We start from the raw sequence: 17,586 nt of genomic DNA on the forward strand, positions 1-17,586 counted from the left end.
AAGGCCGTGGTCACATCTGTGCCGGAAGAAGTTGGGCAGAGTCTGTCAGAAATCGTGGATGGAAAAAGTCCAGCAAGTGCAACTATGTCCCCGGGCGGTACGAGAGATACAAGGCGTCTTCAGCATAGTCCACGGGATTCCATCACTAGACGAACCATGTGTATTGTTATTCCATTACTCTGATCCTACGATGGAGTAGAAGAAGGATGCAGGTGTGAACGGACCCAAAAGAGTTAGCGAACAGTGGTGGGGGGTGAAGGTGGTGAAGATGGTGGTGGTGATGATGGTAGAGGTGATGACGATGGTGGTGGTGAAGATGGTGGTGGTGATGTTAGAGGTGATATTGGAGATGTTGGTAGTAGAGGTGATGATGATGACTATGATAATAGTTGGTAGTGATGACGGTGGTGGTGGTGATGACAATGGTGGTGGTGAAGATGGTGGTGGTGAGGTTAGTGGTGATATTGGTGGAGATGATGGTGGTAGAGGTGATGATGACTATGATAATAGTTGGTAGTGATGACGATGGTGGTGATGAAGATGGTGGTGGTGATGTTAGAGGTGATTTTGGTGGAGATGTTGGTGGTAGAGGTGATATTGGTGGAGATGTTGGTGGTAGAGGTGATATTGGTGGAGATGTTGGTGGTAGAGGTGATATTGGTGGAGATGTTGGTGGTAGAGGTGATATTGGTGGAGATGTTGGTGGTAGAGGTGATATTGGTGGAGATGTTGGTAGTGAAGATGGTGGTGGTGATGTTAGAGGTGATATTGGTGGAGATGTTGGTGGTAGAGGTGATTTTGGTGGAGATGTTGGTGGTAGAGGTGATATTGGTGGAGATGTTGGTGGTAGAGGTGATGATGATGACTATGATAATAGTTGGTAGTGATGACGATGATGGTGGTGATGATGATGGTGGTGGTGATGGCGGTACTGGCAGTGATGGTTTTCATTGTGCTGCTGTTGGTAATAATGGTGGAGGAGCCATTGGTCCAGAGGCATGAATTCCCAATAGGAGAGAGGAAAGCCAAGTTTTTAGGAACACTGACACAGTCTTTTAGAAACACTTGTATTTTCAGTCAATAATAAGGATATTCCCATTAACACTCCGTCCACCTCCATGACGTGCTGCTCCTGGCGTCATAAGAATCCATATAATAGACCTTCGGTGTCGGAGCTCTAGTCTGAAGCTCAAATAAAACCAACTCCAGATTTAGGACATAGTTTGAGTTCTACAATATAAATAGCAAGTCTTCTGTACAAGTCTTTAGTGGAGTTTTCTATAGGACACTGCTAGGGAAAGTGCCGCATTATAGTATATAATAAGCCTATAAGGAAGGCCGAGAGCCTAAAGTCTGTATTCAGTCTTGTGGAGCTGCTGTTCAAACCGGTGGAGTTGCTGGTCTGCCGGGTGAAATTATTGCACATGTTTCCGGCGCAGCACTGGATCCCTGAAACGTTGGGAACTTGAAGTGATGGAAATACGGAAGAACAGAAGGCGACCGAGCTGCAGCCCTTCATGATAGTCCTCCGGTTCTCATCTAAAGAAGGAAAGGAAAACCAGGTCAAAATCTGCTCAAAAATAATCAATTACTACAAGTTATACAATGGGCCGTGTGAGGGCAACTAAAAGAACCGAAATACCACACAAGACTAAGGACACTACAAGGACACGTATTCTCTTAAGATGGTGGAATTCACACCATAAGTAACACTAGTAGAAAACAACATACAGTGTTGGCCAAAAGTATTGGCCCCCCTGCAATTCTCTCAGATAATACTCGTGTTCTTCCAGATAATGATTACAATCACAAATTCTTTGGTATTTTCTTCATTTAATTTGTCTTCAATGGAAAACCACAAAAAGAATTGTCAAAAAGCCAAATTGGATATAATTCCACAGCAAACATAAAAAGGGGGTGGACAAAAGTATTGGCACTGTTTGATAATCATGTGATGCTTCTCTAATTTGTGTAATTAACAGCACCTATTACTTACCTGAGGCACCTAACAGGTGGTGGCAATAACTAAATCACACTTGCAGCCAGTTGAAATGGATTAAAGTTGACTCCACCTCTGTCCTGTGTCCTTGTGTGACCACATTGAGCATGGAGAAAAGAAAGAAGACCAAAGAACTGTCTGAGGACTTGAGAAGCAAAATTGTGAGGAAGCCTGAGCAATCTCAAGACTACAAGTCCATCTCCAAAGACCTGAATGTTCCTGTGTCTACCGTGCGCAGTGTCATCAAGAAGTGTAAAGCCCATGGCCCTGTGGCTAACCTCCCTAGATGTGGACGCAGAAGAAACATTGACCAGAGATTTCACCGCAAGATTGTGCAGATGGCGGATAAAGAACCTCGACTAATATCCAAACAAGTCCAAGCTGCCCTGCAGTCCGAGGGTACAACAGTGTCACCCCGTACTATCCAGTGTCAGCGTCTGAATGAGAAGGGACTGTATGGTAGGAGACCCAGGAAGACCCCACTTCTTACCCACAGACAGAAGCCAGGCTGGAGTTTGCCAAAACTTACCTGAGAAAGCCAAAACCGTTCTGGAAGAATGTTCTCTGGTCAGAGGAGACAAAAGTAGGAAAAGGCCTCAACATAGAGATTACAGGAAAAAAGAGAGACCTTCAAAGAGAAGAAGACGCCCCCTACAGTCAGACATGGCGGAGGTCCCTGATGGTTTGGGGTTGCTTTGCTGCCTCTGGCACTGGACTGCTTGGCCGTGTGCATGGCATTATGAAGTCTGAAGACGACCAACACATTGTGCAGCATCATGTAGGGCCCAGTGTGAGAAAGCGGGGTCTCCCTCAGAGGTCAGGGCTCTTCCAGCAGGACAAGGACCCAAAACACACTTCAGGTCAGCACTAGAAAATGGTGGTGAGAGAAAGCCCTGGAGACTTGTAAAGTGGCAGCAATGAGTCCAGCCCTGAATCCCATAGAACACCTGTGGGGGAGGGGGAGAGATCTCTTGGTGGCAGTTTGGAGAAGGCCCCTTCACATCTCAGGGGGGACCGCGAGCAGTTTGCCAAAGAAGAAGGGTCTAAGATTCCAGCAGAGCCTTGTAAGAAACTCATTGCTGGTTAGCGGAAGCGGTTGTGCGCAGTTATTGTGTCTAAAGGTTGTGCGACCAAGTATTAGGCTGAGGGCGCCAATACTTTTTTTACATGAAGATATTACCAAAGAGTCTGTGCTTGTAATCATTATCTGGGGGACAGCGAGGATTATCTGACAGAACTGCAGGGGGACCAATACTTTTGGCCAACACTGTATGCTGTATAATAATACTACTATGCACAATAACTACTATAAGGGTAAGTTCACACGGAGTAAAGTGCCGTGTGATGTAGCACGTATACTGCATGTGTGAGAGTTTGCGCGCCGTATATGCTCCCATTGATTTCAATGGGAGTTCAGATCGTATTTCGCCGCGTTATTTTGTGCGGCCGCAAAATCACAGGCGCAAAATAACCCGGCATATACGCTCCTAACTCCCATTGAAATCAATGGGAGCATTTTGAGCGCGTCATCTGCCGGCACGTGCCAGATCACGCTCAACGTTACATCGCGTGATCTTACCCTAATACTACGGGCTGGTACTTACCAAATACCTCCATACATCGGATGAGCCATCCTGTACACTCGACTGGTTTTTGTTTCTCCACAGCGCACTCATTATTTCCCGTCTCGTTACATCCGTAGCATGTAATACCGTTTTTGTTACTCAGTATCGGAACTAGGAAGTAAAACCAATAAAATATATAAACTGCAGTGAGTATAAGGCCGGATTCTCATCTATGGCGGCTTATATTGAATACCCCGTTGCAGTGTCCATCTAAAATCACCGTTACTTCAAACTTGACTTTTTGATTTCAGTTAAAAACAATGAAGAATCTTTTCTATTTCCCGGGTTCTGTTGATTTCTTCTATGTTAGTCATCCCCTTGTCTATGTCTTTGTCTGACTGATATAATACATTTGTTTCTCTGAGTTACACACAGAACCCTTCCTAATGTATATCCTAAATTCTTTTCTTCTACTAAGATGTGCACTGAAGACCGTTCACTAAATGTATGCATATATTATACAGTACGGCAATTCTTATTGGAAGCGATGCCACAAAGGCTACATTTCCATCGGTATAAACCTCGTGTGAATTGTAAGGCCTGTACTATAAAATAAACAGATGGCTTTAAGGTCCTTCAGACGGCTTCACTCGTGCTGTAAAGTCTTGGGTTATTGTTTTGTTCTCTGGTTGGACCCAATCTTTCCCTTCTCCCATAGGGTGCTTAAGAATTTTAAAGGGATCCTATCATACAAACGCTTTTTTTTCTCATTAACATGTCGGAATATCCTTAAGAAAGGCTATTCTTCTCCTACCTTTCGTTGTCTTCTCCGCGCCGCCGTTCCGTAGGAATCCCGGTTTTTGTCGGTATGTAAATGAGTTCACTCGCAGCACTGGGGGCGGGACCCAGCGCTCAAACAGCACTGGGGGTGTCCCCAATGCTGCGAGAGAACTCTCTCCAGCACCGCCTCCATCTTCGTTAGCAACGTTCTCTTCATCCTCTTCTTCCGGCGCAGGTTTCAGACTTCTAGGCCTCGGGCAGAGCAGACCGCGCACACCACGAGAAAATGGCTGCTTGCAGTATTGTAAGCGGCCATTTTATTGTGGCCTGTGGGCATGCGCAGTCTGCCCGAGGTTTGAGGCCTAGAAGTCTGAAACCTGCGCCGGAAGAAGAGGATGAAGAGAACGTTGCTAACGAAGATGGAGGTGGCACTGGAGAGAGTTCTCTCGCAGCATTGGGGACGCCCTCAGTGCTGTTTGAATGCTGTGTCCCGCCCCCAGTGCTGCGAGAGAACTCATTTGCATTTTGACAAAAACCAGGATTCCTACGGAACGGCGGTGCGGAGAAGACAACGAAAGGTAGGAGAAGAATGGCCTTTCTTAAGGCTATTCCAACGTGTTAATGAGAAAATAAGCGTTTGTATGATAGGATCCCTTTAAGCTCACAGATAATATGGTAAATCCCTAATTTGAGTATCGTAACCAAATTCTACCCCAATAAGCATCATCTACAAGCTGTGCTGTGAGCTCTAGGACTTGCCGCTCTTTCCCACTGTTGCTCCTTCTCCCCTCTCACAGAATAGAACCTGCAGCTCCATCTCCCTCCTCTGTGTCTTCTACTGTTCAGTAGGTAACAGAGGGTCTACAAGGTGATGAAAAATAAGAAGTTTGGGCTTATTCATCTGTATACTTATGGCCAAGCACAACCTATGCTATATCCAGTGCTATAATGATGTCACTGGATCTCTTCTACACCATATACTTGGACTTCCTGATGTCTTGTGATATCAGAGTGCACATTGATGCACCATATGGAAACCAGTTGTGTAAATGCGATGGCTACAAAGTTGTACTCACTTGATGCTGTGACAGAATTGCATTGATCCTGGTTGTTACAGCATCTAAGATAAGAGTAACGTTGGTAAACTCCTGTATTGAAAGCAAAATAGCTGGTGTCCATTGAGCATTGTCCACTGTACGAGGAACCGCAACCCTTCATGTAGGATGTAGTAGTCACACCTGTAAGAAAATATTGATATATTGTAGATCAGATTCATTCAATATTCCACACGTAACACGTTAACCATGATCGCCACCTCCTGATCTTATAATGGTGATGGACCATGGATGGAGCTACAAGGCTCACTTGTCCTTTGCTCCATTATTTAGGTCTAAGCTCCGAGAAGAACATGGACATACTACGGTCATCATTTACAGCCTTAGACTGATAATGTTTTTGGCTTCTTGGTTGGATTGGAAGTTGTAACCATGATCATAGAGCCATGGTCATTGAGAACAGTGCAGAGGAACCAAGGTCAGTAGATGAAGACGGTGGAGAACATCTGGTATTCTTTTAATTTAGTCATGTTTTTAGATATTTCATCAAAATTCTGCCATTACTTTGTGTTTTAGCTCTTTAGAGACTTTAGTTTGCCTTCTTCTGGATCAATAGAAGTCACGAGAACTTCCTGGCCCAAGGACATACAGAGAGAAAGAAGCCCAAGCTCAGGTGGTCTCTATCACCTTCCAGAAACATGGAATCTCCTATGGGTTGAGAGGTCAAGATCTAAAGATTCCTTCTGCAAAGGTGATGTCACCTAATGTTCTTCTACTCCACATGGAACACCATTGGGAGGAAGGAGGAAGCGGCGACAACTCCAACAATGGGTGATGAGAAGGGATAGGTGGAAGATGCTCCATCCACAAGATGTGGAGAGAGGAACCCAGTTCCAAATGAAGTCCTTGTTTTGATTTTCTCAGGGGTGGATTTGATGGATTATTTTCCGCCATAGTATGATGTTGATCTGTTGTGGGCGGCAGATTTATGTCTTGGGTTGGGTTAATATACAGAACATGCCGAATGTCACTGTGTGTTTTACTAACGCTTAGAATTCTTGTGATACCTAGGACATTTGGCCCTGAGAGGGAAGGACCAGCTATTGTTTATCTGCCATACTTCTACCTGTGTATCTAATACCAGAGGAAGGTTTGTTACCTCTTTGCTGCCTACCAGGAGGTAATGGTATATTGTAGGGATTCCTGCCCTAGTTATATCTGGGGTACATTGTAGCAATGAGGCATTGCCCAGTGGTGTCCACTAGGAGGGCTTTGTAATATCATCCTTATATTTACAGGCATCAGAACCGACAGTGTAGAGGCATCTAGAACACAGTCATCAGAACCGACAGTGTAGAGGCATCTAGAACACAGGCATCAGAACAGACAGTGTAGAGGCATCTAGAATACAGGCATCAGAACCGACATTGTAGAGGCATCTAGAACACAGTCATCAGAACCGACAGTGTAGAGGCATCTAGAACACAGTCATCAGAACCGACAGTGTAGAGGCATCTAGAACACAGGAATCAGAACCAACAGTGTAGAGGCGTCCAGAACACAGGCATCAGAACCGACAGTGTAGAGGCATCCAGAACACAGGCATCAGAACAGACAGTGCAGAGGCATCTAGAACACAGGCATCAGAACTGACAGTGTAGAGGCATCTAGAACACAGGCATAAGAACTGACAGTGCAGAGGCATCTAGAACACAGTCATCAGAACCGACATTGTAGAGGCATCTAGAACACAGTCATCAGAACCGACAGTGTAGAGGCATCTAGAACACAGGAATCAGAACCAACAGTGTAGAGGCGTCCAGAACACAGGCATCAGAACCGACAGTGTAGAGGCATCCAGAACACAGGCATCAGAACAGACAGTGCAGAGGCATCTAGAACACAGGCATCAGAACTGACAGTGTAGAGGCATCTAGAACACAGGCATAAGAACTGACAGTGCAGAGGCATCTAGAACACAGGCATCAGAACTGACAGTGTAGAGGCATCTAGAACACAGGCATTAGAACCGACAGTGTAGAGGCATCTAGAACACAGGCATCAGAACAGAGAGTGTAGAGGCATCTAGAACACAGGCATCAGAACAGACAGTGCAGAGGCATCCAGAACACAGGCATCAGAACAGACAGTGTAGAGGCATCTAGAACACAGGCATCAGAACTGACAGTGTAGAGGCATCTAGAACACAGGCATCAGAACTGACAGTGTAGAGGCATCTAGAACACAGGCATCAGAACAGACAGTGCAGAGGCATCCAGAACACAGGCATCAGAACAGACAGTGTAGAGGCATCTAGAACACAGGCATCAGAACTGACAGTGTAGAGGCATCTAGAACACAGGCATAAGAACTGACAGTGCAGAGGCATCCAGAACACAGGCATCAGAACAGACAGTGCAGAGGCATCCAGAACACAGGCATCAGAACAGACAGTGTAGAGGCATCTAGAACACAGGCATCAGAACAGACAGTGCAGAGGCATCCAGAACACAGGCATAAGAACTGACAGTGTAGAGGCATCTAGAACACAGGCATCAGAACTGACAGTGTAGAGGCATCTAGAACACAGGCATCAGAACAGACAGTGTAGAGGCATCTAGAACACAGGCATCAGAACTGACAGTGTAGAGGCATCTAGAACACAGGCATCAGAACCGACAGTGTAGAGGCATCTAGAACACAGGCATCAGAACTGACAGTGTAGAGGCATCTAGAACACAGGCATCAGAACTGACAGTGTAGAGGCATCTAGAACACAGGCATCAGAACCGACAGTGTAGAGGCATCTAGAACACAGGCATCAGAACTGACAGTGTAGAGGCATCTAGAACACAGGCATCAGAACTGACAGTGTAGAGGCATCCAGAACATACACATCAGAACAGACAATATAGAGGCATCCAGAACATAGGCATCAGAACAGACAGTGTAGAAGCATCTAGAACACAGTCATCAGAAACGACAGTGTAGGAGTATCCAAAGCACAAGGGTCAGAACTAACAATGCAGGAATATCCAGAACACAGGCATCAGAACAGACAGTGTACAAGTATTCGGAGCATAAGGGTCAGAGCAGAGAGTGTAGAGGCATCCAGAGTACAAATGTGAGAACATGTAGTGTAGGAATATCCATAGCATAAGAGCCAGAACATACGATGTAGAAGCATCCATAGCATAAGAGTCCAAACAGACAGTATAGAGGCATCCAGAACACAAGTGTCAGAATATACAGCGTAGAGGCATCCAGAACACAAAAGATCGTTGGAACTGATGATGTAGACTCTATACTGTAGAGGAATCCAAAGTATAAGGACAGACAGTATAGAGGCATCCAGAACACAGGCATCAGACCAGGTAATGTAGAGGAATCCCGAGCACAAGTGTCAGAAGAAATGTAGAGGCAAACAGAGCACAAACATCAGAACAGATGATGCAGAAACATCCACAGCACAAGGGTCAGAACAGATGGGATAGAGCAGGGGTAGGGAACGTGCGGCTCTCCAGCTGTTGCAATACTACAACTCCCAGCATGCATACGTGCTCTGTTGTTCTTGGAACTCCCATGGAAGTGAATGGAGCATGTTGGGAGTTGTAGTTTCACAGCAGCTGGAGAGCCGAAGGTTCTCTACCCCTGGGATAGAGATATCCAGAGCACAAGCACCAGATCAGACAATATAGAGGTGTCCAGAACACAAGTGTCAGAACAAATGTTGTAGAGGCTTCTATAGCGAAAGGGTCAGAACATATTGTGTAGATGTGTCCGGAACACAAGCAGCTGTGGTGCAGTTTGCAGTTTAGCCTATCATCCAACTGTTGTGTTGTTTCCTATCAGTTTGTGTAACCACTAAGTGTGTTGCCTCTCCATTGGACAATCCCAATCACAAGTCATTAGCTATTCCCTCTCTTGGCCTCCTTTGTAGATATTGTCATTGTCATTCATTGAGAATTGTAAAGAAACATTTAAGATGATTTTTAGAGTTGTATTATGTAGAGTTGTATTGTGTAGCGTTGTATTTTGTAGCGTTGTATTGTGTAGCGGTGTATTGTGTAGCAGTGTATTTTGTAGCAGTGTATTATGTAGCGGTGTATTGTGTAGCGGTGTATTGTATACAGTTGTATTGTGTAGCGGTGTATTGTGTACTGTTGTATTGTGTAGCAGTGTATAGCGTAGCGTTGTGTTGTGTAGCAGTGTATTGTATACAGTTGTATTGTGTAGCGGTGTATTGTGTAGCAGTGTATTGTGTAGCATTGTATTGTGTAGCGTTGTATTGTGTAGTGGTGTATTATGTAGCGGTGTATTGTGTAGCGGTGTATTGTATACAGTTGTATTGTGTAGCGGTGTATTGTGTACTGTTGTATTGTGTAGCGGTGTATTGCATACCGTTGTGTTGTGTAGCAGTGTATTGTATACAGTTGTATTGTGTAGCAGTGTATTGTGTAGCAGTGTATTGTGTAGCATTGTATTGTATACAGTTGTATTGTGTAGCGGTGTATTGTGTACTGTTGTATTGTGTAGCAGTGTATTGCGTAGCGTTGTATTTTGTAGCAGTGTATTATGTAGCGGTGTATTGTATACAGTTGTATTGTGTAGCGGTGTATTGTGTACTGTTGTATTGTGTAGCGGTGTATTGCGTACCGTTGTGTTGTGTAGCAGTGTATTGTATACAGTTGTATTGTGTAGCGGTGTATTGTGTAGCAGTGTATTGTGTAGCATTGTATTGTGTAGCGTTGTATTGTGTAGTGGTGTATTATGTAGCGGTGTATTGTGTAGCGGTGTATTGTGTACTGTTGTATTGTGTAGCGGTGTATTGCATACCGTTGTGTTGTGTAGCAGTGTATTGTATACAGTTGTATTGTGTAGCAGTGTATTGTGTAGCAGTGTATTGTGTAGCATTGTATTGTATACAGTTGTATTGTGTAGCGGTGTATTGTGTACTGTTGTATTGTGTAGCAGTGTATTGCGTAGCGTTGTATTTTGTAGCAGTGTATTATGTAGCGGTGTATTGTATACAGTTGTATTGTGTAGCGGTGTATTGTGTACTGTTGTATTGTGTAGCGGTGTATTGCGTACCGTTGTGTTGTGTAGCAGTGTATTGTATACAGTTGTATTGTGTAGCGGTGTATTGTGTAGCAGTGTATTGTGTAGCATTGTATTGTGTAGCGTTGTATTGTGTAGTGGTGTATTATGTAGCGGTGTATTGTGTAGCGGTGTATTGTGTACTGTTGTATTGTGTAGCGGTGTATTGCATACCGTTGTGTTGTGTAGCAGTGTATTGTATACAGTTGTATTGTGTAGCGGTGTATTGTGTAGCAGTGTATTGTGTAGCAGTGTATTGTGTAGCATTGTATTGTGTAGTGGTGTATTGTGTAGTAGTGTATTGTGTAGCGTTGTATTGTGTAGTGGTGTATTGTGTAGTAGTGTATTGTGTAGCGGTGTATTGTGTAGCGGTGTATTGTGTAGCAGTGTATTGTGTAGCATTGTATTGTGTAGCGTTGTATTGTGTAGCGTTGTATTGTGTAGTGGTGTATTGTGTAGTGGTGTATTGTGTAGTAGTGTATTGTGTAGCGGTGTATTGTGTAGCGTTGTATTGTGTAGCAGCGTATTGTGTAGCATTGTCTTGTGTAGCGTTGTATAGTGTAGCGTTGTATAGTGTAGCGTTGTATTGTGTAGCGTTGTATTGTGTAGCATTGTATAGTGTAGCGTTGTATTGTGTAGCGGTGTATTGTGTAGCATTGTCTTGTGTAGAGTTGTATTGTGTAGCGTTGTATTGTGTAGCGTTGTATAGTGTAGCGTATTGTGTAGCATTGTATAGTGTAGCGTTGTATAATGTAGCGTTGTGCTGTGTAGCGGTGTATTGTGTAACGGTGTATTGTGTAGCGTTGTATTGTATAGCGTTGTATTGTGTAGCGGTGTATTGTGTAGCGTATTGTGTAGCGTTGTATTGTATAGTGGTGTATTGTGTAGCATTGTCTTGTGTAGAGTTGTATAGTGTAGCGTTGTATTGTGTAGCGTTGTATAGTGTAGCGTTGTATAGTGTAGCGTTGTATTGTGTAGAGTTGTATAGTGTAGCGTTGTATTGTGTAGCGGTGTATTGTGTAGCGTTGTATTGTGTAGCATTGTATAGTGTAGCGTTGTATTGTGTAGCGTTGTATAGTGTAGCGTTGTATTGTGTAGCGGTGTATTGTGTAGCAGTGTATTGTGTAGCGTTGTATTGTGTAGCAGTGTATTGTGTAGCGTTGTATTGTGTAGCGGTGTATTGTATACAGTTGTATTGTGTAGCGGTGTATTGTGTAGCGGTGTATTGTGTAGCGGTGTATTGTATACAGTTGTATTGTGTAGCGGTGTATTGTGTACTGTTGTATTGTGTAGCAGTGTATTGCGTAGCGTTGTATTTTGTAGCAGTGTATTATGTAGCGGTGTATTGTATACAGTTGTATTGTGTAGCGGTGTATTGTGTACTGTTGTATTGTGTAGCGGTGTATTGCGTACCGTTGTGTTGTGTAGCAGTGTATTGTATACAGTTGTATTGTGTAGCAGTGTATTGTGTAGCAGTGTATTGTGTAGCATTGTATTGTGTAGCGTTGTATTGTGTAGTGGTGTATTATGTAGCGGTGTATTGTGTAGCGGTGTATTGTGTACTGTTGTATTGTGTAGCGGTGTATTGCATACCGTTGTGTTGTGTAGCAGTGTATTGTATACAGTTGTATTGTGTAGCGGTGTATTGTGTAGCAGTGTATTGTGTAGCAGTGTATTGTGTAGCATTGTATTGTGTAGCGTTGTATTGTGTAGTGGTGTATTGTGTAGTAGTGTATTGTGTAGCGTTGTATTGTGTAGTGGTGTATTGTGTAGTAGTGTATTGTGTAGCGGTGTATTGTGTAGCGGTGTATTGTGTAGCAGTGTATTGTGTAGCATTGTATTGTGTAGCGTTGTATTGTGTAGCGTTGTATTGTGTAGTGGTGTATTGTGTAGTGGTGTATTGTGTAGTAGTGTATTGTGTAGCAGTGTATTGTGTAGCGTTGTATTGTGTAGCAGCGTATTGTGTAGCATTGTCTTGTGTAGCGTTGTATAGTGTAGCGTTGTATAGTGTAGCGTTGTATTGTGTAGCGTTGTATTGTGTAGCATTGTATAGTGTAGCGTTGTATTGTGTAGCGGTGTATTGTGTAGCATTGTCTTGTGTAGAGTTGTATTGTGTAGCGTTGTATTGTGTAGCGTTGTATAGTGTAGCGTATTGTGTAGCATTGTATAGTGTAGCGTTGTATAATGTAGCGTTGTGCTGTGTAGCGGTGTATTGTGTAGCGTTGTATTGTATAGCGTTGTATTGTGTAGCGGTGTATTGTGTAGCGTATTGTGTAGCGTTGTATTGTATAGTGGTGTATTGTGTAGCATTGTCTTGTGTAGAGTTGTATAGTGTAGCGTTGTATTGTGTAGCGTTGTATAGTGTAGCGTTGTATAGTGTAGCGTTGTATTGTGTAGAGTTGTATAGTGTAGCGTTGTATTGTGTAGCGGTGTATTGTGTAGCATTGTATTGTGTAGCATTGTATAGTGTAGCGTTGTATTGTGTAGCGTTGTATAGTGTAGCGTTGTATTGTGTAGCGGTGTATTGTGTAGCAGTGTATTGTGTAGCGTTGTATTGTGTAGCAGTGTATTGTGTAGCGTTGTATTGTGTAGCGGTGTATTGTGTAGCAGTGTATTGTGTAGCGTTGTATTGTGTAGCGTTGTATAGTGTAGCGTTGTATAGTGTAGCGTTGTATTGTGTAGCGTTGTATAGTGTAGCGTTGTATTGTGTAGCGTTGTATAGTGTAGCGTTGTATAGTGTAGCGTTGTATAGTGTAGCGTTGTATTGTGTAGCGGTGTATTGTGTAGCGTTGTATAGTGTAGCGTTGTATTGTGTAGCGTTGTATAGTGTAGCGTTGTATTGTGTAGCGGTGTATTGTGTAGCAGTGTATTGTGTAGCGTTGTATTGTGTAGCGGTGTATTGTGTAGCGTTGTATTGTGTAGCGGTGTATTGTGTAGCAGTGTATTGTGTAGCGTTGTATTGTTTAGCATTGTATTGTGTAGCGTTGTGCTGTGTAGCGGTATATTGTGTAGCAGTGTATTGTATAGTGGTGTATTGTGGAGCGTTGTATTGTGTAGCGTTGTATTGTGTAGCGTTGTATTCCTGGAGAACACTCTCCCCTTGTGCAGTTGTTGCGCCGCGATCCAGGCCGCACATTTTTCTCCATTACACAAGCGCTGCAAACAGCAATATGTAAATAACAGATCAATTTCATGGCGCGTTAGGAAGAGCCGGGATAAAGGGTTGCGATATTCACATCAAACAGCGAATGGAAATGAGGCCGCGAGACGTTGTGTATAATGACAGGACAGCAGCCGGCGCGTATGATTAAATAGCCTCCTGGGGGCGACACTCTGCGCTGCCTGACTCCAAAATAGGCCATTGTAAGCCGATCACTGGGGTGCCGATGTTGACTCTCAAAAAAAGTAGAGAGACAAAGAAAAACTTTCCGTTCCTGCCCTGAGGGTGGATTTACAAGATGCAGAATGAAATGAAATAATTGCACAAATCCCCTCCCCGTCGTGAAAAACCCAAATACTTTGCTAGTACGGTGCAAAAAGGTTGACCAAGATTAGAGACACACGGAACAGCGCTCCACTGGTCCACAGTTTGTAGGTGGTACTGCAGCTCAGCCCTATTGAGCACAACCGCAATACCGAACTCAATCTATGGACTAGTGGGGTGCTGTTTCATTGAACTTTCATTGCAACTTTTTGATAGACTTTGTGTTTCCATTCCTCACCATACCGAAACGTTTGCAGCTACTGAAGTAAGGCGTTGTGAGATATAACCGGGCTCTTACCGTTCTTCGTTTCTGTCGTTGCCAGGTCCACACAGTAGTTGTTAATTTGATCACAAAATACGGATTGAGTAGACAAGCAAGACAAAGAAGAGCTGGAACACGTGTTACACGTCAATCGGTTCGAGAAGACCTGAGAAGCTGAGAAAAGGAAACCATTGGTCAGTGGGCGAGCAATGTCACATGACACAAGTAAGGAGGGGCAACAAGGCAGACACTTCCCGATAACTGATATTTATCCTACAAGCCAGGATCAGACCATTATTTTATACATGGGTGCAGTATAGTATAATATAACACTGCAAACATAAAGAAATCCCGGCCTTAAAGGGGACCTTTCACCACCTCCACCAACTTTGGGCATCCTTAATAGGCGCTGCTCCGCTGATTCTGGCGCAGTTAGAATTTTTTCTCTAGCCCTTACCATTCCTGAGCAATCAGCATTATTAGTTTCATCACCCAATGTGTTCATTCAATTCCTACTTCTAGGTGGGTGGGGCTCAGACTACCAGCCTAAGTCTAGGACCGCCCACTATCTGGAGCTGAAGCTAACAGCGCCAAGTTCTCAGGAACGGTGGGGGCTAGAGAAAAAATTCCAACTGCGCCGGAATCAGTGATGCGGTGGCTATCAAATGAGCAGAGAGGTGGAGGTAGGGAGAGGTCTGCTTTAAATAGGGTTTCCCATCTCATATATTGCTGGCATATGTCATCCCTTTTGAGCGATGGGAATGAGAATGAAGGGTCCACGGTGCTGATTTTGGTCGTAGTAATGGCATACCCTATTGGTGAGTGATGGGAAGGCCCGTTTAAGGGAACACCAGCACCAATGCATACAACGCCCAGTACGTCTTGACAACTGCAGAGGATGTGGATACTTACTGGAGAATTTGTTGATGTTGCAGAGGTCGCTCTCGCAGCACGTTGACGTCATGTAGAGGGCTTTGCTCCCGATATCGATGATTGAGGTTTGGTTGCACATTGTGGTGGTGGAGCAGCCCTTCATCACGGTGTTACTGCCATCTATAGGTCACAAATGAGAAGCTCGTATGACGTATTGACCATCCTCATCTTCATACACTATATACTGACACAAGTCATGCTCCATCTCATCGTATCTGCCTAATTCTAACACGATTCCTGCATCACAAGAGCCACGGCCACCAACTAGGTAAGTGCAGAGGTCAGTTCTGTGCAACATCCCTGGAAGTGCAACTCTTATAAGTGCAACAATGTCGCCATACCATGCAATAGTTACATAATGTCACGCACTAGAATTCTATTCTTCTGTTGTTATTCCCCTACGCGTTATAGTGACTTACATGGGTCGATATTAGATATGGTCGTCTCTGATCACTACTAGGGGTGACTGACTGTCTTATGTGATGGCCCCCCACATCATCACACCAGTAGGGGGCAATTTGTCGCTCCACAGTACAGGCAGGATTGAAGAGCTCACCACAAGGTGTTATCAGATCCCAAACACATCCCGGATCCATCACTATGGCGGACACAGATCCTGAATCTATCACTTTAGACGATACGATAGATTCCGCCCTCGTGTGACTACTGCGCCCAACATCTCCTAACCCCTAGGTCAGAATGGTCTCGATGGTGGACAAGTCATCCTCCATCCATCCTGCTCCTCTAAGTTTGAAGACGCCTCCTCTTAAGTCTGTCAAGTGGGCCAAACGTCTTTGATTGTGTCTTAGAGACAGGTCTACCAGTTACTGATCTCTCATCAAGATGTACACTACCCAAAAGTAGCCGATGAGAGCCTCTTTGTAGTGCAGAGGCGGAAACCCTTTTGCGCCCTCTTGTGGTCAGTCCCAGCATCTGATCAGACCCCTGTAATAATTACCTATGACATATAACTACGTGCCCCATCTGTCTGGGTGCGGTAGTTTTTTTATCAGTGAGTGTATTTTAGGGTCGGTCACTCCATGATCCCGTGGATCCGCCGATCTCCAGGACGCCATCTATCTGGGGTCTCGCTGGGACTTTGTTTCCAACCAGATCGCCTGCTATGTTTTCTGCTTTGCATTCTGCAGGGCGGCGGGGGTGTGGGGCAGAAGACGTGGGGGGGAAGGAGATGGCGTCATGTTAGCTATGCGGATGAGTAGAGATTTATAGGCGACCCAGATAGCAAAAGGCCTTAAATTATTGTGGGTGAGCACGTCAGCCGCGCCTGGAATGTGTCCCCATTGTAAGAAGACTATGGCTATAGCCGGCTGGGGGCCACTGTGAATTTACTGCGATGACAGAACCTGTCTAGACAACTTCAGCCCCACAACATCGGTGTCAGCCGCCCCGTGTGATGTCACCGCCGCCCAGGCAGCGCTGCGCCTCTAACGCTCCGTATTGTCACACAGTGTTTGGTTTATTTGTATAGCGCTATTGAGTGTGTGCTGAGAACTAATCCCTATGTGGGGGACACCAGGGGGCGCTTTCTCCTATGTGGGGGATATAAAGGGGCGCTTTGTCCTATGTGGGGGACACAATGGGGGGATTTGTCCTATGTGGGGGACACATGGGAGGCTTTGTCCTATGTGGGGGACACAAGGGGGCGCTTTATCCTATGTGGGGGATATAAAGGGGCGCTTTGTCCTATGTGGGGGACACAATGGGGGGATTTGTCCTATGTGGGAGACACATGGGAGGCTTTGTCCTATGTGGGGGACACAAGGGGGGGCTTTGTCCTATGTGGGGGACACAAGGGGGGCTTTCTCCTATGTGGGGGACACAAGGGGGGCTTTGTCCTATGTGGGGGACACAAGGGGGGCTTTGTCCTATGTGAGGGACACAAGGGGGGGCTTTGTCCTATGTGAGGGACACAAGGGGGGCTTTGTCCTATGTGGGGGACACAAGGGGAGCTTTCTCCTATGTGGGGGATATAAAGGGGCGCATTCTCCTACATGGGGGACACAAAGGGGCACATTCTCCTACAAGGGAGATATAAAGGGGGGCTTTCTCCCATGTGGGGGATACAAAGGGGTGCTTTCTACTATATGGGGGGTACAAGGGGGCGCATTCTCCTATGTGGGGGATATAAGGGGGCGCTTTCTCCTACGTGGGAGATATAAAGGGGCACTTTCTCCTATGTGAGGGATATAAATGGGCGCTATTCCACTGTGAAACAAGGGGGAGGATGGCTACCTTGTGTATGCAGTTATATTATAGGGCACAAGGGGGTCCTCTTAATTTGTAGGGGCTGAAAGGGGGCTGCAGGCTGTTAGTGTTGTTTCAATGGGTCACATAAGAGGTCCAGCAATGCAGTTGTAAGTTACAGAAAAATTTGGCATGAAAGAAGCCAT

General features: G+C 44.9%; 1 protein-coding gene across 1 annotated transcript in view; it reads right to left on the bottom strand.

Moving 5' to 3' along the window:
* Positions 1 to 1,291: 1,291 nt before the first annotated feature.
* LOC142209912 (urokinase plasminogen activator surface receptor-like) overlaps positions 1,292 to 17,586 on the bottom strand; it is a 29,200-nt gene continuing 12,905 nt past the window's right edge. Inside the window, exons 3-7 of the mRNA XM_075278951.1 lie at positions 15,155 to 15,295; positions 14,279 to 14,416; positions 5,421 to 5,582; positions 3,604 to 3,735; positions 1,292 to 1,539 (exon numbers count right to left, since the gene is read on the bottom strand). Coding sequence (XP_075135052.1) covers positions 1,292 to 1,539; positions 3,604 to 3,735; positions 5,421 to 5,582; positions 14,279 to 14,416; positions 15,155 to 15,295 — 821 coding nt within the window. The remainder of the gene's footprint in view (positions 1,540 to 3,603; positions 3,736 to 5,420; positions 5,583 to 14,278; positions 14,417 to 15,154; positions 15,296 to 17,586) is intronic.

Source organism: Leptodactylus fuscus, chromosome 6, assembly GCF_031893055.1.
Source record: "Leptodactylus fuscus isolate aLepFus1 chromosome 6, aLepFus1.hap2, whole genome shotgun sequence".
Classification (NCBI taxonomy): domain Eukaryota; kingdom Metazoa; phylum Chordata; class Amphibia; order Anura; family Leptodactylidae; genus Leptodactylus; species Leptodactylus fuscus.